The sequence below is a fragment of the Rhinoraja longicauda genome, chromosome 15 (assembly GCF_053455715.1).
Source record: "Rhinoraja longicauda isolate Sanriku21f chromosome 15, sRhiLon1.1, whole genome shotgun sequence".
Taxonomy (NCBI): domain Eukaryota; kingdom Metazoa; phylum Chordata; class Chondrichthyes; order Rajiformes; family Arhynchobatidae; genus Rhinoraja; species Rhinoraja longicauda.
This window is the reverse complement of record NC_135967.1, coordinates 20,464,494-20,491,090: the sequence shown is the minus strand read 5'-3', so window position 1 is coordinate 20,491,090 and position 26,597 is coordinate 20,464,494. Positions and strand designations below refer to the sequence as shown.

The 26,597-nt window shown below is 37.7% G+C and overlaps 1 protein-coding gene across 9 annotated transcripts in view; it reads left to right on the top strand.

The window, feature by feature from the left end:
- The window catches only part of diaph2 (diaphanous-related formin 2), a 448,875-nt gene that overhangs the window by 114,482 nt on the left and 307,796 nt on the right, over positions 1 to 26,597 (top strand). For all 9 annotated transcript variants that reach the window (XM_078412289.1, XM_078412288.1, XM_078412284.1 and 6 more), the window contains 5 exons: positions 588 to 724; positions 3,098 to 3,206; positions 21,314 to 21,424; positions 22,129 to 22,247; positions 24,715 to 24,831. In XM_078412289.1, coding sequence (XP_078268415.1) covers positions 588 to 724; positions 3,098 to 3,206; positions 21,314 to 21,424; positions 22,129 to 22,247; positions 24,715 to 24,831 — 593 coding nt within the window. The remainder of the gene's footprint in view (positions 1 to 587; positions 725 to 3,097; positions 3,207 to 21,313; positions 21,425 to 22,128; positions 22,248 to 24,714; positions 24,832 to 26,597) is intronic.

Sequence of the window (26,597 nt, the reverse complement as noted above, 5' to 3'; positions counted from 1 at the left end):
CACCACGTGAAAGAGATAAAGCGGAATGGGGGAATGGAAGTGAACTTTGATGACAATTGCACAGCATATTGATAGATTAGATGAAATCATTACAGGTGCTGCGGCCAGTTGAAGGACGAGAAGCCAAAGATTTAACAGGCAGTAACAACAATGAGAAGGCAATTTGTATTTGAGGAGCAGAGGTGGACCAATTAACATGGGGTAATAAAGTTTGGTCATGGATCTGAAATAGCAAAAAATGTTTGCTGTTCAAATAATTTCTGTCAGGTATTGTGATTGCAAAATAACCTGAAAAATCAAGTGCCCACCTTTAGATGAAATTTGATTGAATCTGTTCACAGATGGAAATATTTAGAAGCTGCTGCAAAATTATTATTTTACAGTTGCAGCAAATTGTCTGTGGGGAGCTGGAAGACAAAATGATAAACATTTTGTTCACTGGCGCAGGAACGTTTAGTGTTGATATACTCGCATTAAATTGAAATTCCCTTTATGACTATTACGATTAGACATTTTGAGAGGCACCTCAATAAGGCTATCAGAGTTATCTTCCAATCTATAATCTGTTTTTGTGTCTTCCCATTTAGTTTGGGCTGCAGAGAATACTGGGTGATGAAAGAAGCTTGTTATTATTGGCAAGAGCAATTGATCCAAAGCAAACGAACATGATGATCGAAATTGTCAAAATTCTCTCTGCAGTTTGCATCGTTGGAGAAGAAAATATGTGAGTTTAAATGTCTTTGTCTTTTGAAACCCATGAATGTATTGGTATTCTGTGATAACCTTTTCAGTCCAATGTTTTGAAATTGTATTTGTAAACTTTAAATTAATTTAACTGTAGCTTAACAATGTCTGAGTCAGTCCCTCAGAAGCTCTCAGGTGGTGAATGAGATCACACTACTAATCACATTTGATTCTCCTCATATTCCTATTTCTTCTTGAACCTGATAATGTTTGTAGGAAAAAAACCCTGCAGATGTTGGTTTAAATCGAAGGTAGACACAAAATGCTGGAGTAACTCAGCGGGTCAGGCAGCATCTCTGGAGAGAAGGAATGGGTGATGTTTCGGGTCGAGACCCTTCAGACTGATGTCAGGGGAGGGGGCGGGACAAAGATAGGATCTAGTAGGAGACAGGAAGACTAGTGGGTGAACTGGGAAGGGGAGGGGAAAGAGAGGGACAGAGGAACTATCTGAAGTTAGAGAAGTCAATATTCATACCGCTGGGGTGTAAACTGCCCAAGCAAAATATGAGATGCTATTCCTCCAATTTACGCTGGGCCTCACTTTGACAATGGAGGAGGCCCAGAACAGAAAGGTCAGATTGGGAATGGGAGGGGGAGTTGAAGTGCTGAGCCACTGGGAGATTTGGTTGGTTAAGGTAATGATAATGATTATTGTATCTCTGAGGTCTCCTCACATATTGGTCTCCTCCCAGAAGCAGGAGATGAAGTTGTGAATTTGTGACTGAAGTTTTTCTCTGTCAAGTTTCAGAACTTCAGCACAGATACTGTTTATTCCTAAGGTTTTATTGTTTTTCATTTGTCTTATGGTCTTTTTGTTAATGTCAATCTGGGGCTGTGGTGAATAGATTGCTGTGGAATAGTTTGAAGGGTGCATATATCAAGGACAAAGTCAGGGTTAAGAAGATGGTGGATTTCTTCCACTAGGTGCTAACTGCTTCCTCTATATTCTTGCTTACTTTGATTCTGTTCTTGGCTAATTGTGAATGGGTCCTTGGGTGATTGAACCACAGATGTCCTTGATGGTTATCAATGAGTTGCTGAATGATTCAGTTTTCCACATACCTAGTTTAGTTTAGCTCGTTCATCACATCAATATTTTTCTGTTGAACCTTAATTTTTCAGGTGCCTGGCAATCTATTTCTTTTTACTTCAGAGAGGAGGCTTTTTTGTTCCCATCAAGCAAAGGCTACAGTGAGGCAGGACTAAATAGTTTACGCTGGAATGAAGGGAAGGGTGCTTCCAATGTAAGGGTTTCTTGCATTTGAGGTTAATTAGCTTCTGATCTGGGCATTCTCCTTAAACCACAATTGGTGTTTTTTGGAAAGGAAGAGTGTCTTAGTGCTTATTATGATGGACTTTAGCACAATCTTCTTCAAATTCTGCCCGCATTTTGTTCTCATTTTTTCAAATCACTACCCACATCTGACTTCCCACACTTGCAGTTACTATCTGCCCAAAGTGCAACATTTCGTAGGTTTCTAAACCCAGTATTCCTGCACTAGCAGGCTAGGATTCAGGTGGTTGATGGCGTGGCCTTGGGCTGAAAAACAGGTAAATAATTAAACCCTACATCACTCCCACTCCCATAATATTGCATTAACGGTCTTGCGGAAGAGTGTAAAGAAGCAATTGAAAAGACAGAGGAACATCATGAAATTACGATAGTTACGAAAATTAAAGTTGTATGTTTATCTTGACTTGATTGTCGTTGCAGTTTATGTTGTTTTCAGTATAATACTTAACATGTGAAACAATGTCCAATAGTGCATGGTATCTCCACTATTGGAGATTGTTTCACATGTAATGTGAAATACCTTTCGACTGTTTTTTTTCTTGAAAGTAATAAATATTTGTTCTTCAGTTAAAATTAAATGACATTTGTTTACAGAAAATACATACGGTGTCACCTAAGCAAAAGTTTTTTTTTGTGTAACACGATTTGCCAGAAGTTGAAGATAACAATTACCAACAAATAACATTCTTCTAAATATAATTTGTTACAGATATTTATGAAATCACCTTACTCTGTTACTGTACTGGATTTTGTTTTCACCTTTTGATATGTTTGTAGTCATTTATTTTTAAATGCATTTAATCTTAATAACACAACAAAATATTGATATCCAACTGTGTATTATTCTACTTTTTTTCTTCCTGTGAATGTTCGCTGTGGATTTACTTTTACTGATTTAATTTAATTGATCCTTTTTAAATCATCCTGAATGAATTTGAGTGTAGCAATGTAATAAATGCAGTAATTGATTTACTTTGAAAATCTGCAGGAGTTAAGAAGAATGAAATTGGAAATTGGCTTTATTTGCACGCGAATAACACATTTTCAATAATCCTTTAGCCTTGATAAAATTTTGGAAGCTATAACCACTGCCGCAGAACAGAATAACAGAGAACGATTTGCACCGATTGTAGAAGGACTGGACAATCATGAAGCACTTCAATTGCAGGTGAATGTTTTTAACGCCATTTAGTTTGTCTTCATTGAATTTGACATTAAATGGAATAAAATGTGGTCTTGCTGCATCCTTATTCACTCGGTCCCTGATGATTCATTTGAAGCATAACGTGTACGTCAGACATATTAATCCAGTTTCCTCCATTAGCCTGATTTTATATGAACAGAACAGTATTGAAGAAACTTAATATTTTTGTTTAGCTCCTAGTTGCTGGATTATAAATGACAGTGTATGCGAAGTCCAAGTTTAGTATCCATGTTCTATCATCTCTGCACAATGGAGTGGTACTCAGCTCCGCTAAGTTTTAGAAAAATTACATTTGAAGAGATTCTTTGATTGTCAAATTCAAGGTTTCAGTAAACCAACCAGCATAGTGCCTAGGAAGGAACTGCAGATGCTGGTTTAATTTAAAGATAGACACAAAATGCTGAGTAACTCAGCGGGACAGGCAGCATTTATGAGGAGGAGGGATGGGTGACGTTTCGGGTCAAGACCCTTCAGGCCTTCTTTGTCATGAAAACAGCTGTAGATTTCAGTATCAATTCAAACATTTTCACCTAGGACCATTATTTTGGGGTTCTTAGGATTTTCAAATCCTAGAATCATAGAATAGCATGAAAATAGGACATTCAAGCCAGCTCATCTACATTGACAGTGGGCATGTTTTTATATTAATCTCATTCACAACTCTTGGTCCACAGCTCTCCATACCTATGTGTTCACATTGGATGATGGCAATACCCCTGATATCCCCTCAAAATCTCTTCTTTCATCCCCCTTATCGTAAATCTATGTCCCCTAGTTTTATCAACCTCCTAGATGGGAAATGATTTTTGCAGTCAATCCCACCTACACTCCTTATAATTTTACATATGTCATAACATCGCCCCTTAACCTCCTTAACTTCAGGCCCTATTCTTTGGAACTAATCTCCCACGTGGGACTTTGTCAAAAGGCTTTATTAAAATCTACATAAATCATACCCACTGGTCTGCCGTTATTGATTTACTTTGTTATTTCTTCAGACATGATCTGTCCTTGATAAAGATATTTTCTCCAATTAGTCCTCTCTTTCAAAGCGATCATTATCGTTTCCATGAGAATCTTTTCTCCGGTATATCTTTATCAACTCAAGTTTTACTTAATATGGTTCACTGCACAAGGAACGTGAGATGTTTCCTTTTGGATGTTGGAATATATTTCCTCATTTGGAAAAAAAATGATGATAAAGTATTTAATAATGTAATGCATCTGTAAAAGAAGTTGCTGTTCTGCGATTTTACAGAAATCCACACATATGTGGATGTAATTCTTGATGCCACCAAAAAAAAACAATGGAATCTTCTGAACAGGAATGAAATTTGCTTTATTTGTCAACTGTGAACTAGTGATCCTGTATTTGAATTAAATGTGGCATTCATAAAAGCACTTTAATATATGTATTTTTTGTCTTTGGATGATGAAAGTATGTTCTTTTGGAGTCGGGATGGATAAGGTCTTGAAGTAGGATTTGAGGAAATCATTTGTTAAATTATGAATGTATTTTTAAGGCACTTCATCACAGTTTTTTTCACATTCATCAGCCTGAAGAGTTGATTTTAGTGTGGCAATTGTTTATATGTTAGTGTTGTCCAAAATGTAGTTTGTTCAAACATCCTTTATTTTGATGTTATAAAGAACAGACATTGTCTGAATATTGAACAGACTTTATTTTTGTATCTGAATAAATTGCTCATTAGACCTGTGCAAAGACTTTAGTTTTGCTATATGTATGATTTTCTGTGTGTCAATAGAAGGAATGCAAAACAAGCATGTAACCAGAAAAATGCATTTTTCCTATCGAGTCCTCTAAATCAGTTTTCTCTTTCGAGTCCTCTAATTCAGTTTTCTCTTTCATGAAAACTTATTTTAACATTGAACAATAGAATAATTGGAGATAGTTGAGCAAGAAATTCTCCTGGATCATAGAGAATAATTGATCACAACTTCAACATATTAATCATATTTCATAGTCATCACAATTAAACCTGCCAATTCCAGAGCTGTCTGTGTATCATTTTAACAAGAAAAAATGCATTATGTTTTGTACTTTGTTGTGCATGTCTATTGCACTAATTTTCAAATTGTATATTTATTTTTGCTTTAAAGAATTTAATACTTTTCATGGGACTTTTGCTAAATCCCTACATAATTACTAAATGCTCACCGTGCTAATTTGGCATTTCTAGCTCTATGATTATATTCTGTTATATAGTTTCTTCATCTCTCATACTCTTTATTTTCCTTTTGGGGATAAAAGAAATACTGTTGTTTGTGCCACTTTTTTTCCTTTAAAGCTTTGATAACATAACTTTTTGAGTGATATGGAAAACATCAGTTTCACTCCCCGTGGATGTTGTTTACAGTACTATCTGGTTTTGTCTCTGAATTTCAGCTTCCCTGCAGTATTTTACATTAGTACAAAGCAGCAGTGGTATTTTTGAATTCAAATGAGTATCCCATTTGCATTTAATATTCTGAACATGATCACCTCCAAATTCCAAAACTGACTACCTTGTTTTGAGATAATTAGATGTCTTTGAGTGATTTCAGTGCTTAATGATTTTGACTAATAGGCTGCACATGGGAAGACGGCTGCAATGAATGGTCAATAATCACATCTAAATTCTTTTAATCTTGATTATGAAAGTTAATTTATGGTCTGTGCATGTTTTTTATTCTTCATTCCAAACTGAATTACCTTGTACTTATCCAAATTAAACTCCATCTGTTGCACCTTACCCTGTAAATTTAAATAATCTGAATCCCTTAGACGACTCTTAAATTGCCTCTACACCACTAGCTGGCCATATTGCTCTGCATTATAAATAAATTTTATAATATGATGGAAGATGCACAACATTTTATGAAATGTTACTGGCAGGAAACTCACAAAGGACCTCTATAAAAATGCCATTTGTCAGTATTGTTTTTTTTATCCCAATTTAGCAAGCTTCAGTGATTAATCAGAATTTTCATTAACTTCCATGAGCTTTAACCTTTTTAAAAGGCTAAATAAATTGTGAAGTATCATTTCGAAACTAAATGAAGTTGGAATGATGAGTTTTTAAAAACTAATTCAGCAATCAAAAAATGCTGGTTATTTTGAGACAACATTTGCAGCTAACTCTGTGCCACCTTTTTTGTCCCACTGAACTGATAAAGTAATTCATGTTAATATGGCTTAGATTTTCCTGAGGTCCCATGTGGGAAAGACATAATTTTCCCGCCTTTCAGGACGGTTTGGTGCTTAACGCAAGCACTTACGTGGGAATATGTATGATGAATCTGGCACATTGCACCTGTCATAGAAACTGATTTTATTCATATTTTTGTTAATAAATGGCTATGTAGGACAAAGGATAAGTAAATCAGTTTTTGAATTGCGTTTACCTAATTATTTTAAGTTATTATTCATTTTTAATTTTTTAGAGTTTAGAATTTGAAGATCATTGTGTTTTTTTTACAACTAGCTGAGTAAAATGCTGTGAATGGGAGAATTCTAAAATCTTGATTTTTAGACAGTTTCCTAGTCTTCCTCAGGTACTCTATAGTGCTTTTATATTTTTTCCTTGCTGATGTCTGTGCTGTGTATCCTTTGTGTTCTAATGTTTTTTTGAGTTGATTTGAGCCATCTTATGAAATAATTAGTTACATTTACATATAGCCGTTTCATATCTTTTTCAGCTTGTCCTAAAATGCTTTGTAGCCATTGAAGCACGTGAAAGAAATAGCTGCTATAATCATGTATGACAAATGACAGTCACTCCCACAAAGAGCAATTGAACAGCAATACCAATATCAGTTTTTGTGGTGATGCTAATTGAAAAATAAAATGTTGGCGTTAACAGTGGATATATCCATGCCTTATTTTTGAAATAATCTAATAGGATACTTTGTGCCCACAGGAGAGAGCAGATGTTGTCTTAGTTTTATATATTATTCAAACAATGGCACTTCTGATAGTGAAAAACACGTATCTATGTAGGGAAAATGAATGTTAATATGAAAAAACTATTTAAAGATACTGATATTTGAGATAGAGAATGCCATAGTTTGAAATTTGTATTTTGTAAATTGCTGCAGAAGGTTGCAACTTGCTTAACAATAAAAGGTATTGGAGCTGACAATTAAGAGCATAGCAATAGCAATTAGTGCAATATGCTCATACAGTCATATTATATCTACTTTCCTTCAATATACTATTTTTAGAAATAACAATTAACTATTTTAATTACTGTGATTCTCCCAAGTTTTAAAACTAACTAATGTGCATCAGGATGTTTTACATTTTTCTGCCTATTAAACATTTAAATTAAATAATTAGACCCCCAGATATTCAATTGAAGGTTATTCTAAACCAACTGGAGATATCCACAGCTATTTTCAAGTGCTTGGCAAGAGTAAAAATTACTGCACCTGTCATTGAAACTGATAGTGACTAACATCTCATTCATGGAAACATAAATGAAGGAAATGTCCAAGAGTTTATATTAAAAACTCTTGCGCAGGTTCGGCGATCGCTTCGCTCAACGCCTGCGCTCGGTCCGCATTGACCAAACTGATCTCCCGGTGGCCGAGCACTTCAACTCCCCCTCCCATTCCCAGTCTGACCTTTCTGTCATGGGCCTCCTCCAGTGCCATAGTGAGGCCCACCGGAAATTGGAGGAACAGCACCTCATATTTCGCCTGGGCAGCTTGCAGCCCAGTGGTATGAACATCGACTTCTCCAACTTTAGATAGTTCCTCTGTCCCTCTCTTCCCCTCCTCCTTCCCAGATCTCCCTCTATCTTCCTGTCTCCACCTATATCCTTCCTTTGTCCCGCCCCCTGACATCAGTCTGAAGAAGGTTCTCGACCCGAAAGGTTCTCTCCCGAGATGCTGCCTGACCTGCTGAGTTACTCCAGCATTTTGTGAATAAACACCTTCGATTTGTACCAGCATCTGCAGTTATTTTCTTATATTAAAATGCAAAGCTTATTTGAGTTTTGAAGCTTAAGTCATTGCTTTCGGCATGATTTGGTTCTGCTGCATGGATCTTCCTTATGAGTACAATTAGTTGCACTTGTTCTTGGAGTATTATTTTTGACTTATCTCCATGGAACCGGTGAAAGCAGCATTTGCACATTAAGCAAAATACACATATTTGTGTATATGTTCTCGCTTGCACAGTTATTTGGATCATATTTTTCCCTTTTTTAAGACATTTCAGCCTAAAAAGAAAACAAGTGGGGGTTTGAAAAGTGATCAGGTAGAACACATGCTGATTTTAAAGCCTTTCTTTCCATATTTATACGAAGTGAAATAGCAAAGCCTGTGACAGATTAAGAAGCAGTGTTTGTTCAGGGCATTGGCATTTCTGTCTGGTTGCAGCTGAAAAATGCAAAAATTAGAAAGTTCTGCCACTGGGACAAGATAATTGCTCTAATTTGATAAGTTTACATAGGTTTCATAATTATTCCATAGACAGAATATGTGAACGTTTTGTTCTAATATATTCCAAATTCATGTTAGTGGCTTTTTTTGAATGCACAGCCAGTTAAGAATAGAAAACACACAATTACTGTTGGATTTTGTGTTTAACTGTATTTCTGTGATTATGTTTCTCATAATAGGTATGAACTTTGTTTAGTCTAATTTGACTTTAAGTGATTATTTGCTTTATAATTTTTGCTTCAGCTGCTATGTTCTTGATGTTTTGTTGTGTTCAGCTCCAAGGTGACCACCCTGTTATGTACTTGTAACTGAAATCCCTCATCCCTGATCAATCCAGTAAATGTTTCCTGTGATCTTCACACTCTCCTTAAAGTGCATGACCAGAATTAGATATAATACTCAAATTGTGATCTAATAGGTTTTTTATTAAACAAATATGATTATTACCTTTCCATAAAGTCAATACCTCAACTTGCAAAGTCCAGGAACCAATACAATACAGTCATCAGCACAATCTAGGAAGCAATAGACGGGATTGGGGAGGGTTTCTACTCCAGCCATGAAAACCTTGGCTTTTGGCACTGAAGGAGATAAACTGATCTTCCTCAGTGACCTCAATGCCATCGACCGTAAAATTGTCAAGACCAGCACTTCCTCTCTTCAAAGTAATAAATCAATACACCTCATGGCAACACTCTTAAAGCAGGAACTGGGACCTGTTAGATTTTGTAACTGAGCAAGAGTTGGCAAGCATGTCTCCACACCAGATCCAAGATAACACAACCTTACTAGAGCTCAGCCTCTGAAGATACAGTTGTTGACTGCAGTTGATGATGCCTTGTTCTGTGCATTTTTGGTTGCAGAGTTCCTACGATGATGACTTGTTCAATGAAAGGGATAAAAAAGTGGATCATATGCAAAGCAACTGCAAAACAAAGCCCTCAACCCCATCCTTTCCCTACTACATGAAACAACCCTAACAATAAAGGTCCAGGACAAGATTGGAATAAGTGGACCACTTTCGTTGAATTATGGGTCCCTGAAAACAGTCCAGATAATCAGGGTGGATTTTGCCATTTCTTTGAAGACAAGGAAATGCAGATGCTGGAATTTTGCATAGAATATAAAGTGCTGGAGTAAATTCATAGGAGTAAATATCACCAACAACTTGTCCTGGACCACCCATATTGAAGCAATAGCCAAGAAAGCACACCAGCGCCTCTGGCAGGCAGGGACTATATTCCTTGGAGTGCAGGAGGATGAGGGATGATCTTATGGAGGTGTATAAGATCATGAGGGGAACAGATAGCGTGGATGTATAGAGTCATTTAGCCAGAGATGGGGAAACAAGAACCAGAGGACATACGTTTAAGGTGAAATCTAAGGGAAAGATTTAATTGGGACCTGAAGGGCAATATTTTCACACAGAGGGTGGTGGGTATATGGAACAAGCTTCCAGAGGAGGTAGTTGAGGGAGGTACTATCACAACATTTAAGAAACATTTAGACAGGTACTAGAATAGGATAGGTATAGAGGGATATGGGTTAAATGCAGGTAGCTGGGAGCAGTGTAGATTGGGTGTGTTCGTTGGTGTGGACAAGTTTGGGCAAAGGGCTGGTTTTCACCTTTATGACCATGAATCTAAGTAGATTGATTCAGGATAAGGAGGTGAAAGGTTGCCACAGATATACTAGAATTGAGCTTTGATTACAATCACATCAGTTGTGTTTGTATTAAAAGCCAGAACAGGCTTGAGAGGCCAACTGGACAAACCTTGTCCTGGTTTGTATGTTTGGAGACTCGGACTATTTACACAGCGAGGGGGGGGGGTGACTTCCTTATCAACTAATGGGAATCCTTGCAATTGATCAAACTGGATGAGGAGCAAATTTCCTTCGGATTATATAGCACTGTGGAAAGAGCATTATCTTCCTTTTTACACACCTGACTATGTCATACACCACCCATCCCATCTATGGCAGATACTGTAAATTTCACCTGAGTCCCTTCAGAACCCACTGGACCAGACCAGCCTCGACAATGGTAGAAGGGAGGGGTAGTAAGCCACATCCGCTACTGCTAATTGCTGGCTTAATATTTTTTTTCATTGAAAAGTTTCATCATACTCTGACTGGGAGTTAATTATTACCCAATGGAGGTAAAATTTCCATTCCTTATATTTCATATCACTTTCTTTATTTTTGAAGGAAAGTAATCAGCATTTGATAAGGAACAAGATGATGGCTGCCAATACCCATTTCTTAATTTTGTTTGCCTGCAGTGCTTGTACATGAGTTGGGCAGGATTTTTTTGTATGATTTATTATACATTCTTCGATGTAAAGGTTAACCAGCAACCTATTTCCAACTAACTTGCCTGGTATTTTTTTCCCATTAAGAACAGCCAATGTGTTAAAGTAACCTTTACATCATTCTTTTTTTTTTGCCAAATATGAAGCAGCTACTCCTTGGCTGCATAGGAATTTATTTCTGGTAATGGATTTACTGAAGAGGGGTGGCACTTTCAAACTGCTGCATGAAACCACATTGTGGTGCCAATTGTGCTCAAAATCAGTAAAATCAGTCTGCCTTCCGATGTAAAAATACCAAATTAAGAGACAAGGATGGGCAGCCATTATCTAATTTTTGAAGGGTTGATTACTACTACTTGACTGAAAACTAAGATTGTAACATTTCATAGAAACATAGAAAATAGGTGCAGGAGTAGGCCATTCGGACCTTTGAGCCAGCACCGCCATTCAATATGATCATGGCTGATCATCCAAAATCAGTACCCCATTCCTGCTTTCTCTCCATATCCATTGATTCCATTAGCCCATATTCACATCATATAATCATATTTTTCATTAACCAAATTAATCTAAATGGAAAACAAAGTTTACAATTCATTCTACAGTCTTTGAAAACTCAATTCTCTACTCTTATCCCTAATTCTGGGCAACGGTCAGTAACTTGAAACATTGGGTGTTTTTTTCCTTCTTTTCAACAGAGGCTGCTTAACTGGTTGAGTTCATCCAGCATATCTGTTAACATACATGAGTCAAGACATCAACATTTGTCCAATAACCAAATTTCCTTTTTGTGTCTATCCCTGGCTGAAAATCTGTAAATAATTTGGAGATGAACTTTCAAGGTCCATGTTCCTATTCTTTGTGTGTAGATTATTTAAGCACTGTTCCTCAAACTCCTTTCATGTTCTTGCAGATAAATCTTTTATGTTCTTGCATCGTTGTTATGCTCTCAGTCCAAACTGGGCCAGAGACCTCACTGCTGCTTCCTGGTTCCCTATTCAGCCTGACGCCTTTCCCCATAACCAGTCTGTGAACACAGAAAAATCTTGCTGGAGGCCAATTTCTAGAAGAGGAGACTTTGCAAGGTCATGATTGATTCAGCTCCCTTTACCATGGCCAGAGAGTGCTGAGGGACCAGCTTTGCCTGCGAGTGGGTGGTCAGAAGGTTTGTGCTGTGTCTGAAGCTGAAGTATCACAATCTCCCTGCCTGCCTTCTGACCCCTGGCAGCAGTGGCTGCCTGTATATGGGTTTGATGATGTGGCTCAGTGTTTTGGATTGACTTTTCATTAAAACTGGTGAGAGTTGAAGATGAGCAAGAATTAAGAAACAGCAAGGAGAGAGAAAAGAAAATAGATGGTCTGTGATGTGATGGATGCTAGGAGTGATTGAATGACAAAGACATCACAGTGAAAGTTGAATGAAGATGATATTGGGATAAGAAATTAGGTTGGCCTTCAGGCCTTTCGCTTGTTAGAAAGAAGACCACTTAGTTCACCTCTGTTAGAAACATAGAAACATAGAAAATAGGTGCAGGAGGAGGCCATTCGGCCCTTCAAGCCAGCACCGCTATTCATTGTGATCATGGCTGATTGTCCCCAATCAATAACCCTGCCTTCTCCCCATATCCCTTGATTCCACTAGCCGCTAGAGCTCTATCTACCTCTCTCTTAAATCTATCCAGTGATTTGGTTTCCACTGCCCTCTGAGGCAGAGAATTCCACAAATTCACAACTCTCTAGGTGAAAAAGTTTTTTCTCACCTCAGTTTTAAATGGCCTCCCCTTTATTCTAAGACTGTGGCCCCTGGTTCTGAACTCGCCGAACATTGGGAACATTTTTCCTGCATCTAGCTTGTCCAGTCCTTTTATAATTTTATATGTTTCTATAAGATCACCTCTCATCCTTCTAAACTCCAGTGAATACAAGCCTAGTCTTTTCAATCTTTCCTCATATGACAGTCCCGCCATCCCAGGGATGTTGCCTTGTTCTGAATATGTCCTTGCATAGTAGAATGACATTTCACAACTTGAAACATGAACTCTCACTCATCATAAATCCATCTAGATTTGTGGAACAGTTCCTTTTTTTCTTTCAGCGTTTCAATATCTGCAATACATTGCAAGATTTCAGAGTAGGATACATCAGGGAACAAAGTGAACAAATGCCAGAATGCTGTACCATATGCATTGATATTGAAATTAGGTTTTCTATTTGAAGGTGGTGGAGGATTTACTTATTAGCTGCAATGAAAGCTATTGGTAATGCAAATAATTACAATCATTTTTTTTTCTCCCTTACTCCCAAGATTGGGAAAGCTCAAAAAATTCTGCACTGTTTGATAATGTCAGTACTCAAAGATGCAGATGCTGTTATTAGTGCTTCTTAGCATTAGATAGAGGAAACAAATAAAGTAAGATTTACTTTGCAGACAATGTTCAATAATTGCTGTTGAGAAGTTTATATCGGTTAAGGGTAGAACATAGCACAGAAATGAACTTCCAGACCTCATCATGAAATAGCTTGCAGAAATTCATCATATAAGATCACATGAACTGAAGTTTGGTTTGGGTTACCAGTAGTTGAATAACTGGTATAATTCAGTTCCTTCAGATAAATAGAAAATAAAGAGAAAGAACAGATTTATTATAGCCTCGTACATCAGAGCATTTTGTAGTCATATATAAATGTTACTTTTCACCTCATTTTTTTCTAAAAATATTAGTTGTGAAATAATGAATGTAGAACTTCATTTTTTTCTTGATAGGACAAAATTCACAATATACCAACCTTCCTTGTGAAAATGTCATGTTTAAGTTGCTTCCATAGTAGCTTAAATACCATGAACAAAGAAGTGACCTCATGAAAAGGTTATAACCATTTTCCCTCTCAATTGCACTGAGCTAATGACTACAAAAAAATATTGTTATCAGAACTAATTTTTCTTTTTGTCAACCTTTTATTTAATTTTATTTCAGTGATGTCTCAAGAAACATTGAGGTGCCATTAATAATATATTCCTTTATTCGTCCCACACCGGGGAAATTTACAGTGTTACAGCAGCAGGGAATTAAAGTGATAGGTGACTGGGAACTTGACTACACTTGTGGACTGAAAAGCCACCAGATCTGTTTTGGAAATTATTCAGCCAATATTTTGGTGAGCATTGGCCAGTGTAGAAACATCCACATTATGAGTAGCAAAACAAAACAGCATGAAAATAGAAGTAAATAGCTGTTCCACTTAGGAAGAGAGTTTGGGACTGAACAGTGAGAAATGAAGAAAATAGAAAATAGGTGCAGGAGAAGGCCATTCGGCCCTTCAAGCCAGCACCGCCATTCAATGTGATCATGGCTGAAAGGGCAACTACTGCATCACCTACTGTTAAAGGTGTGTAGAGATCAAGGTGTGTTGGAAATGGAAGAGGGTATCAGGGTGTCCTGCATCGTGCTCTCTTTGTATTGCTACATGTGAAGGGAGGTAATTAATTTAGATTGTTTTAATTGTTCAATGGGGTCAGATGCTGTGTTTGTACTGACCATTGAACACCCATCTGCATTAATCCCATGTTATGGCACTTTACCCATAGCCTTCTCTACCTTTATGATTCAAAGGCGCAACTAAATACTACTGAGATGTTATGAGAGTCTCTGCCTCTGCAACCTCCTTGGACAGTGCATTCCAAATTCCAGCCTTCCTTTGAGTGAAAAAAATCTTCTCATAGCCTCCTATTCCTTACCTTACATCTATGTCCTCTGGCTTCTTACACCTCTGCCCTGGTAACAAGTTTCATATGCTCCCCCCTATCTATGCCCGTCACATTTGGCAAATCCCGATCAGGTCCTCCCTCAGCTTCTCCACACAAAAGCCCGTCCAGTCTCTTCTCATAACAGACATTCAAAAGACAATAGGTGCAGGAGTAAGCCATTTGGCCCTTCGAGCCAGCACCACCATTCAATGTGATCATGGCTGATCATTCTCAATCAGTACCCCGTTCCGGCCTTCTCCCCATACCCCCTGACTCTGCTTAAGAGCTCTATCTAGCTCTCTCTTGAATGCATTCAGAGAATTGGCCTCCACTGCCTTCTGAGGCAGAGAATTCCACAGATTTACAACTCTCTGACTGAAAACGTTTTTCCTCATCGCAGTTCTAAATTGCCTACTCCTTATTCTTAAACTGTGGCCCCTGGTTCTGGACTCCCCCAACATTGGGAACATGTTTCCTTCCTCTAACGTGTCCAACCCCTTAATAATCTGATATGTTTCGATAAGATCCCCTCTCATCCTTCTAAATTCCAGTGTATACAAGCCTGGTCGCTGCAGTCTTTCAACATATGACAGTCCCGCCAATCCGGGAATTAACCTAGTAAACCAACGCTGGAAGCCCTCAATAGCAAGAATATCCTTTCTCAAATTTGGAGACCAAAACTGCACACAGTACTCCAGGTGCGGTCTCACTAGGGCCCTGTACAACTGCAGAAGGACCTTTTTGCTCCTATACTCAACTCCTCTTGTTATGAAGGCCAACATTCCATTGGCTTTCTTCACTGCCTGCTGTACCTGCATGCCTCCTTTCAGTGACTGATGCACTAAGACACCCAGACCTCGTTGTATGTCCCCTTTTCCTAACTTGACACCATTCAGATAATAATCTGCTTTCTTATTCTTACCACCAAAGTGGATAACCTCACACTTATCCACATTAAATTGCATCTGCCATGCATCTGCCCACTCACACAACCTGTCTAAGTCACCCTGCAACCTCATAGCATCTTCCTCACAGTTCACACTACTACCCAGCTTTGTATCATCTGCAAATTTGCTAATGGTTCTTTTAATCCCTTCATCCAAGTCATTAATGTATATTGTAAATAGCTGCGGTCCCAGCACCGAGCCTTGCGGTACCCCACTAGTCACTGCCTGCCATTCTGAAAGGGACCCATTTATCCCCACTTTTTGCTTTCTGTCTGTCAACTAACTTTCTATCCATGTTAGTACCCTACCCCCAATACCATGTGCTCTAATTTTGCCCACTAATTTCCTATGTGGGACCTTGTCGAAGGCTTTCTGAAAGTCAAGGTACCATATCCACTGGCTCTCCCCTGTCAATTTTCCTAGTTACATCCTCAAAGAATTCCAGAAGATTAGTCAAGCATCATTTCCCCTTCATAAATCCATGCTGACTTGGAACAATCATGTTACTGCTATCCAAATGCTCGGCAATTTCGTCTTTTATAATTGACTCCAGCATCTTCCCCACCACTGATGTCAGACTAACTGGTCTATAATTTCCCGTTTTTTCTCTCCCTCCTTTCCTTTCTTAAAAAGTAGGATAACATTAGCTACCCTCCAATCCACAGCAACTGATCCTGAATCTATAGAACATTGGAAAATTCCATCCCAGGCAACATTTTGGTGAATTCCTCAGCTGCTGCTCCTGTGCAATTATATCCTCATGCATGGTGAGCAGAACGGCATGTGATGCCTATCCGATGTTTAGTATTTTCTTCCACTCAAATCATCAGCAATAATTTTCTAAACACTTTCATCTACAGATATTAAAAAAGTGAGAATTTTTTGGGGGAAATTAAATCCACGCTCCTCTACATACCTAATGATTAAAAAATAAAACATAGATGGCTGCTGATCAAGTACTAGGAAGGGCGCTTAGTGTAGTTAGGTATTTGATGGTCAGCAAGGGCAGGATGGGCTGATAATCTGTGCTGTATGACACTTGACTGAAGTCAGGTTTTTTTTGCCCTGTTGTGAACTTCATTCTGGAAATAATACTGATACTTCACCACCAATTTTCACCCTGCACTCAAATGTACTTGGACCATCTCCGACACCTTCCTCCCCTTTCTTGATCTCACAGTCTCCATCACAAGAAATAGACTATTGACTGACGTCAATTACAAACCCACTGACTCCCATAACTATCTCGACTATACTTCTTCCCACCCTGCTTCCTGCAAAGACTCCATCCCCTACTCCCTATTCCTCCGTCTACGCCGCACCTGCACCCAAGATGAGATGTTCCATATGAGAACATCCCGAGATGCCCTCGTTCTTTAGGGAACGGGGGTTCCCCTCTCCCATCATAGATGAGGCCCTCACGTGTCTCCTCAGTACCCCACAGCTCTGCCCTTGCTCCCCCACCCCATGGTCGTAACAGAGACAGAGTCCCCCTAGTCCTTAACTTCCATCCCATCAGCCGTTACATACAATACATAATGCTCTGAAATTTCCGCCACCTCCAAAGGGGATCTCACCACGAGCCACATTTTCCCATCTCCACCCCTTTCCGCCTTCCGCAGAGACCGTTTCCTCCGCAACTCCCTAGTTAACATATCCCTTCCCACCCAAACCACCCCCTCCTTAGGTACCTTCCCCTGCAACCGCAGAAGATGCAACACCTGTCGCTATATCTCCTCCCTCGACTCTGTCCAGGGGCCCCGATAGTCCTTTCAGGTTAGGCAGAGGTTCACTTGCACCTCCTCCAACCGTTGTTCAAGATGTGGACTCTTATACATCGGCGAGACCAAATGCAGACTGGGCGATCGTTTTGCCGAACACCTTCGCTCAGCCCGCATGAACACCAATCTGATCTCCCGGTTGCTGGACACTTTAATTCTCCTTCCCATCCCTACACAGAACTTTCTGTCCTTGGTCTCCTCCATTGTCAGAGTGAGGCTAAACACAAAATGGAGGAACAGCATCTCATATTTAGCTTGGGCCGCTTACACCCCTGTGGAGAATATTGATTTCTCTCACTTCAGGGAAGCCTGGCATTCCCTCTCTCTCTATCCCTCCCTCACTTAAGTCGCACTAGCTTCTCATTTTTACCCTACAAACAGCTTACTATTTTAGTGTAATTTAGTGTTATAGTAACTAATCATCGTTACTATTTTGCATATCTATTGTTCATTCTTTATCACTCCACATCACCGTCTATACCTCTCGTTTCCCTTATCCCTAACCAGTCTGAAGAAGGGTCTCGACCCGAAACGTCACCCATTCCTTCTCTCCAGAGATGCTGCCTGTCGCACTGAGTAACTCCACTTTTTTGTGTCTATCTTCAGTTTGAACCAGCATCTGCAGTTCCTTCTTACACATGTAAACATAGTACCCTGTAAAATAATAAACAATATAAGAAACGAGAAAAAAAAAGTTCAGTGTCTATACACATACGCACATATATACACACACACACACACATAAAAAACAAATACTAGTAGTCTTCTTAGCTCCTGGGCATTCAAATTGCCGAACCAGGCCATGATACAACCAGTCAATATGCTCTCTATTGCACACCTGTAGAAGTTCAAGAGAATCCTCTCTGACATACCACATTTCAACAATCTTTTCAGGAAGTAGAGGCGGTGATGGGCTTTCTTTATAATGGCATCAGTGTGTTGGGTTCAGGAAAGGTCTTCAGAAATATGCACGCATAAGAATTTGAAGCTTTTGACTCCACCATCGTCCCGTCGATATACGGTGCTCTCCATAATGCTTGGGACAAAAACCTTTCATTTATTTATTTGCTTCTGTACTCCACAATTTGAGATTTGTTATAGAAAAAATCACGTGGTTAAAGTGCACATTGTCAGATTTTATTAAAAGGCCAGTTTTTATACATTTTGGTTTCACCATATATAGAAATTCTGGTGCGTTTATACACAGTCCCCCCATTTCGGGGCATCATAATGTTTGGGACACAAGGCTTCACAGGCGTTTGTAAATTGCTCAGGTGTGTTTAATTGCCTCCTTAATGCAGGTATACGAGAGCTCTCAGCACCTAGTCTTTCCTCCAGTCCTTCCATCACCTTTAGAAACATTTATTGCTGTTTATCAACATGAGGACCAAAGTTGCGGCCAATGAAAGTCAAAGAAGCCATTATGAGACTGAGAAACAAGAATAAAACTGTTGGAGACATCAGCCAAACCATAGGCTTTTCAAAATCAACTATTTGGAACATCAATAAGAAGAAAGAGAGCACTGGTGAGCTTACTAATCGCAAAGGGACTGGTAGGCCAAGGAAGACCTCCACAGCTGATGACAGGAGAATTCTCTCTATAATAAAGAAAAATCCCCAAACTCCTGTCCGACAGATCAGAAACACTCTTCAGGAGTCAGGCGTGGATTTGTCAATGACCACTGTCCGCAGAAGACTTCATGAACAGAAATACAGAGGCTACACTGCAAGATGCAAACCACTGGTTAGCCGCAAAAATAGGATGGCCGGGATACAGTTTGCCAAGAAGTACTTAAAAGAGCAACCACAGTTCTGGAAATTAGGTCTTGTGGACAGATGAGACTGAGATTAACTTATATCAGAGTGATGGTGAGCGAAATATGGAGGAGAGAAGGAACTGCCCAAGATCCAAAGCATACCACCTTATCTGTGAATCATGGTGGTGGGGTGTTATGGCCTGGCATGTATGGCTGCTGAAGGTACTGGCTCACTTATCTTCATTGATGATACAACTGCTGATGGTAGTAGCGTAATGAATTCTGAAGTGTACAGACACATCCTATCTGCTCAAGTTCAAACAAATGCCGCAAAACTCATTGGCCGGCGGTTCATTCTACAGCAAACCAATGATCCCAAACATACTGCTAAAGCAACAAAGGAGTTTTTCAAAGCAAAAAAAAAGGTAAATTCTTGAGTGGCCAAGTCAATCACCCGGCCTGAACCCGATTGAGCATGCCTTTTATATGCTGAAGAGAAAACTGAAGGGGACTAGCCCCCAAAGCAAGCATAAGCTAAAGATGGCTGCAATACAGGCCTGGCAGAGCATCACCAGAGAAGACACCCAGTAACCGGTGTTGTCCATGAATCGCAGACTTCAAGCAGTTATTGCATGCAAAGGATATGCAACAAATTACTAAACAAGACTACTTTCATTTACATGACATTGCTGTGTCCCAAACATTATGGGGGCCTGAAATGGGGGGACTATGGATAAACACTGCGGTAATTTCTTCATGGTGAAACCAAAATGTACAAAAATGGCCTTTATTAAAATCTGACAATGTGCACTTTAACCACATGTGATTTTTTCTATTACAAGTCTCAAATTGTGGAATACAGAGGCAAATAAATAAATGATGGGTGTTTGTCCCAAACATTATGGAGGGCACTGTAGACAAGTTTGTGGGTCCTTTTCTTTCTTCTTCCAAAGTCCACAACAGTTCCTTGGTCTTACTGACATTGAGAGCCAGGTTGTTGTGCTGGCACCATTTGGTCAGTCGATCGACCTCACTTCTGTACTCTGACTCAATGAAATCTGTATTTCATCCAATAACGGTGGTGTCTTCGGCGAACTTGAAGATGGAGTTCAAACTGTGTCTGGCTACACAGTCGAGAGTATAGAGTGAGAATTCGTCAGAATGAAGCTGTGCAAAGTAACATTGTGTTTAATTATTTCCTTTTAATTTGATGGAATTCAGTGTTGGGTTGATTATGAAAATGATGGTTAATCTTAAACTTTTTTACGAGGTATTTAAAGAAAATTATTCTGATTGATTTTAAGCATTTGCAACAAAATCGCATTTTGTGTCTATCTTAGTAATAAACCTTTAAGAAAGTTTATTAGAGATGTGCTTCTGAAGGACTGTGTCAAAATTGTAATCCTGTCTTGGTTTGATTAATGTTGGCCTTGGTTTATTATAGTATTCCCTTACATATCTATCCATAAATGCCACTCACCCTTTTAATCTTTTGCTACTTGTAATTTGAAGATATGCTAGTCGATTACAATTCATTTGCAAGTAATATTGAATTGAATTTGCTTTTAGCACTTCCGCTCAATTGCTGTGTAACTAATTACTGCTCATTTGCATCTATGCGATTAATTATTATGTGCATTCTCTTTGGACTATGCATAATCATTAAGGTTCACTGCAGTGATATTTATAGCATTGTCCTTCAGTTGTCCTTTTGCAGTTGAGTTTTGTGTATCTTTTTGAGCCAAGCTTTTGAGTTCTGAAAAATGTTTACCATGTTGAGATTCCAACCCATGGAAGAAATGGGAATTCATCATGTTTTCTCAGTCTTTTGCTAGAATTAGCATGGTGTGCAGATACTCCTGTATTTAACTCTTTATTTAATTCTTCATATGTAACTAAATGATATATATATTTCAATCGTAAGTTAAATGTTTGACTGACAGAGAAAAGTTTCCGATATTGCCATAACTTATTCTGCTATATTTTAAGCTCCTTTGGTTTGACTGAGCAAATTCACATTAGAAATATTGTTGCATTAAATGGTTAATCGAGCTAATATTGAGGATTTATCTTTTCTGCAGGTCGCCTGTATGCAGTTAATTAATGCCCTCGTCACATCTCCAGATGATCTGGATTTTAGGATACACTTGAGAAATGAATTTTTGCGTTGTGGACTGAAAAAGATACTACCTGTAAGAAGACTGCAGAATTATTCATCGCTGTCAACTTTTTGGGGGGATATAAATATGTTAACATGAGCAAGGGAACTAACTTAAAATTTGGCTTCTGATTATTGTAGTAAATTAGAATGGTTTTAACATAGGAGCTTCATTCAACAGGTCTGGGGCTGTTTTTTTGGGGAATGGTAAATGTATCAATTAAAAAACAAATTTATTTATGAACCATTGCAAATATTTTAACTTAATAGTATATGAAAATGTATTGTTTTAATTTTATAGAAAGCCTTACATATTCATGGATTCAATGAATTTGATATAGCATCACCCAAGAAAATAAATATAAGAGACTTTTGGTGAGGATTGTTAAATGAGAAGACTGAAGAAGAATATATAAACTTTTCATCACTAAACCATGTTTAATATTGGCATGCTTTATTATTCATGTTGCTATCTATATCATTCAATGAACCAAGCTTACTTACTACACAAGTCACATGATACTCCTCCAAAGAGAAGTTTTGCTGTATATTATTTTTTGTCTTGTTTAACTGATAGTTGCATGGTTCATGAATATTGGCTTTAAATCAGTTTATTTCCCCTCTTTATTTAACTAACAGCAATGGGAGTATACTTGAGACCTTCTTTCTCTCTTCCATCAATCTTAAAATCTCAACTAATCTGTTCATAGATTTAAATCATATATTTGGATTTATCAGGTATTGAAAGAGAAAGAAAATGAAGAACTAGATATTCAACTAAAAGTGTTTGATGAAAACAAAGAAGAGGACTTCATTGAAGTATCACATCGACTGGAAGACATCCGATCTGAGATGGAATATCCTTATTATATTATCTCTCCTATGTGCTTTGTTTATGCTGATTTGTTGTGTTCACAAATTACAATGGAAAAGCAGAATGACATTAAAGTAATGAGACACTATATTGCTCGTTGGAAGCTTACTAAATGCAGAATGAGTTTTGTTGTAAACATATTTGCTAATAAGATAAGTATGTTTATGTTTTTGATCTAATTAAACTGATTGGACTAATATACGTGTCAACCCCATCTTATGTGATGCAGTGGATCTCAGTTATGCTTTCTAATAGCAGTTTCCATTTCATGAGCAAAGTCATTCATCATAAATTCCCTAAAGTCATCGTGCTTTCCTGCATGATATACTGGAGCAATCCAGGTTTTTTGTATTTAATTATGTTGGCAGGAATGATTTGTCAGTAGTGGCTAACATGTCTTTCAATAATTTATTTTTAGTTGCACGTGTAAAAATGAGTGAGTGAAGCAGGAAATTATTGCTGCTTCAATATTCATTAAAAATGTTATAATTATTTGGTAAAAATCTTTGACCAATGGAAAATATATTTTTCTTGTAGTTTTGGCTTCAATGAAACTGAATTTTGAAAATTGAGTCTAACATGTTAAAATGTTTAATATTATTAACTGGGGAAAATTTTCAAGGCATCTGCTCCTTTGCCTTTATCTAGATATTAAACATTCCTAATTATCTTGCAATTCAAACACAATTAATTAACCATGATGACTTTGGTAAGGTAAGGGTAATCCAGCTACCTTGTTTTCAGAAAGTTTCATTCAATACTTTACTATGGACTGTAAATTCCAGGAATTTCCATTTGCACAGTACTTTCACCTTCGGAAAACTTTCCTAGTCGGCACTTGGGAATATAAGTGGTCAAAATTGGCATGCGTTATAAATGGCAAAAATAATAATTGAAGTAAGTTTTAAGGAACATGAGGAGGAATAGAGAAAGAGGCCGGTTAGTCTAAAGAGAAAGTTTCAAATCTTAATATCAAGAGTCAATTCAAGGTAGTTTTTTGGTAGTAGGAATAAAGATGTTGGCTATTTTCTAAATGGGGAGAGAATCCATAAATCAGAGATGCAAAGGACTTGGGAGTGCTGGTGCAGGATAGAATAGCGGTGTAGACTTGATGGGCCGAATGTCCTAATTCTACTCCTATCACTGATGAACATGAAAGTTTTATTGTCATATGTTTTAAATCAGAACAATGGCATTCTTTCTTGCAGCAGCACAACAGATATGTAAATGTAAACACCATAATAAACAAAAAAAGTCCAACAAACAAGTAAATAAATATATATATGTGTGTGTGTGTGTTTTATATATATATATATACACAAATATATATATTTTTATATGTGTGTGTATATGTATTTATGAGTGTGTATATACAAGACAAAAACATTGCCCACAAATCTGCAGTTTGGAGCTTATTTTGAGGAAGTAGCAAAGAAGCTGCTCCTGAACCTGGGCGTTACACTTTTCAAGCTCCCATACCTTCTTCCCAATGGCAGGGGAGTCAAATTAAGGTGTGGCCAGTGTGCTGTGGGTCTCTGATGATGCTGGCTGCGTTTCTGATGACTCTTGTAGATCCCTTCAATAGTGGGGAGGTCTGTACCCATAATAGACAGTGTTCACCACTTTTAGCAATCTTCTTTGTTCCTGGGCATTCGAGTTGCCGAACCAGGCCATGATGCAATCAGTCAATATGTTCTCCACTGTGTACCTGCAGAAGTTCTAGAGAATATTTGTTAATGTACCGAATCTCCTTAAACTTCTAAGGAAGTTGAGGCATTGATGGGCTTTCTTTATTATCGCATCAATGTGCAGGTTCCAGGACATATCTTCGGAGATATGCACACCCAGGAGTTTTTTTACTCCATCTACCACCATCCCGTCAATGAGTTCCTTGGTTTTATTAGGCAGCCTAAAGTGTGGAGGCCATTAGTGATGCAATTAAGTGTTCCAAATCCCAGAAATGGAGAACTACAAGGAATGCCAATACTATAGGGATAGATGATAAGAGTTTGTGGAGATTTTAAAAGGCAATGACATTTTTTTTGTTTTCTGTCGTGATCAGTGTGTGCAAGAATGTTGAGTAAATTAGCCTTGATGTAATTTGAAGCGTGATCAGGAAGAGAGTTTTGGATAAGATCAGGTTTATATATGTGTGTTTGACTAGAAAAATATTGCAATCGTCAAGTCTTGTGATAATAAAGATGCAGACACTGTTTACGATACCCAATGAGCAGGTTGTTGTTGAAAGCACAGCTGAAGAGTTTTGAAGAGAACTAAGTATAAGGAAATATTCTCAAGTTTTACTATTTCTTGAATGTGAAGCTCTGTATTTTATTAAGAACATTTAGTTACATAGGTGCCTATTTTCAAATACTTAATTCCAATATTAATAGACGCTGCTGTCTGTGGTGACCATAACTGCACTTTTTTGTCCTTAACTTAATTTTCACCGACATGAATGAAGTCTATCATCTATTATCCAATATGGTGAAGGACACTTCTGCAGAAACATTTTTTCTCTCAATCCTGCAACATCTACTGCTCATCAGAAATGATTATTATATCAGGTGAGATTTCATAATATGTTATTTTGAATGTGAATTAAGTGTCTTTTGAAGAAGCCATCAATGAGCAACAGCCCAACAATAATGCAAGCAAATAGATGAATTTATTCAATTATTGAACTGCAAATTATTAATAGTGCAACAGCTGCCTTTTCATTATAGTTTAAATGATAGTATTATCATTTATTTTTCTCAGAATTGGAAAGACGTTGCAGATCTGTGTATTAAAAAATTATAATGTGTGAAAATCTGTTGTTAAAATAATTTGGAGAAATCAAAATGTACTCCTTCCGTTATTTTATAGAAAGTGGAAAACATGTATTTTAAAAGTGCTTGCAGTCCTTTCTGATCTTCACAGTGTGCGCTACTAAGAAAGTACATTTAAAGTGTGATCCCTATGGTAATGTAGGATATGCAGCAATCATTCTGTGTATAACAAGCTTCTACATGAAGCCCTGTGATAATAACAAGAAAATCTGTTTTTGGAAATGTTAATGGAGAGCTCGATATTAACGAGGGCATTGGGGATTTCTCCCTTGGTCAGCTTCCTGAAAAACGGCACATCTAACTGTGCATAACTCGTTTATTACTGCCCTGGAGTGTCGGACGAGATTTTATGGTGAAGCTGTTTCAAGTGGGCCTGGGACCCAACAGATCCTAGAATAGTATTGTGTGCAATAGTTGACTCCTGTTATGAGAGTAGTTTTATTTTCTGTAAAATGAATGAAAAAATACTTAAGCTGAGAATTTTTGTAAGCACACTTAAAAATTATGTATAAAATATATAAATATGATGAAATCTAAAGAAGGAGTGAATCTGGTACATTAAATTAAAAAAATCTGAGTATATTTGCTGGAACTCCAGTTTGTTTTATGACTAATTACAATTAACACGTTCCTTGACTACCACACTGTGAAGGTGGGCATGATTATCTATTTTGAATTGCCAGCATAAGTTTATTAAATTTCAATTTACTTACAAAATCGTTAAACCTTTTATATTTTAAACACGTCTTAAATGTACATTTGAGTCAAATGATGGCTCTCTTACCTGTGAAGCAGACTTTAAAAATTGAGTAGCTGGATTGAACACAATGTCAACAATATTCTGGTTTATTTTTCTGATGCATCAAACACTGTTGATTTGATCTGCTCGCACATTTTTTTGGGGGGGTTATCAGGTTTTATGAATAAAATTAACCTGCAAATTGGTGTAATATTGATTTGGGTTTAACTGAAGTTTTACATAGACTCCTGTGTGAAGATGAAAATCTGCTGGAATCTCCAGTGGGAATAATGGTGAAGCAGGAACGGCTGTCAAACTGAATTCCCCATTCTCATGCTGGGGAATTTTCACTCAATTTCTGTGCCTGATAGTTTTAGATTATTTTTAAAATCTTTAATCAGTTAAAATATTTTTAATTGCTTATTTAATTTCAAGTCGTTTTTAAATGTTTCGGAGTATCAGATGTTCAGAGCCTGTTATGAATCATAACAGGTTTGTAAAGGTTCAGGCTTCACTTGCTGAGTTTCAGTAGCAATCGTAGGTGGTGTACTTCACTCCAAAATGCCTGCCCCAAAATTTTGAAGTAATATTTCAATGCCCTTATCAATTATTAATTTTTCCTAATTCATGAAAATCATTTGCTCTGTTAAGTTCCACTGTTCTAACAGTGTATCCAGTAAATGTTCTATTTTTGACTCAATTTATTTGTAAATATATAAGAAAAGGCCCCTGCTCAGGCCTTTGCCTTTATTATACCACAGTC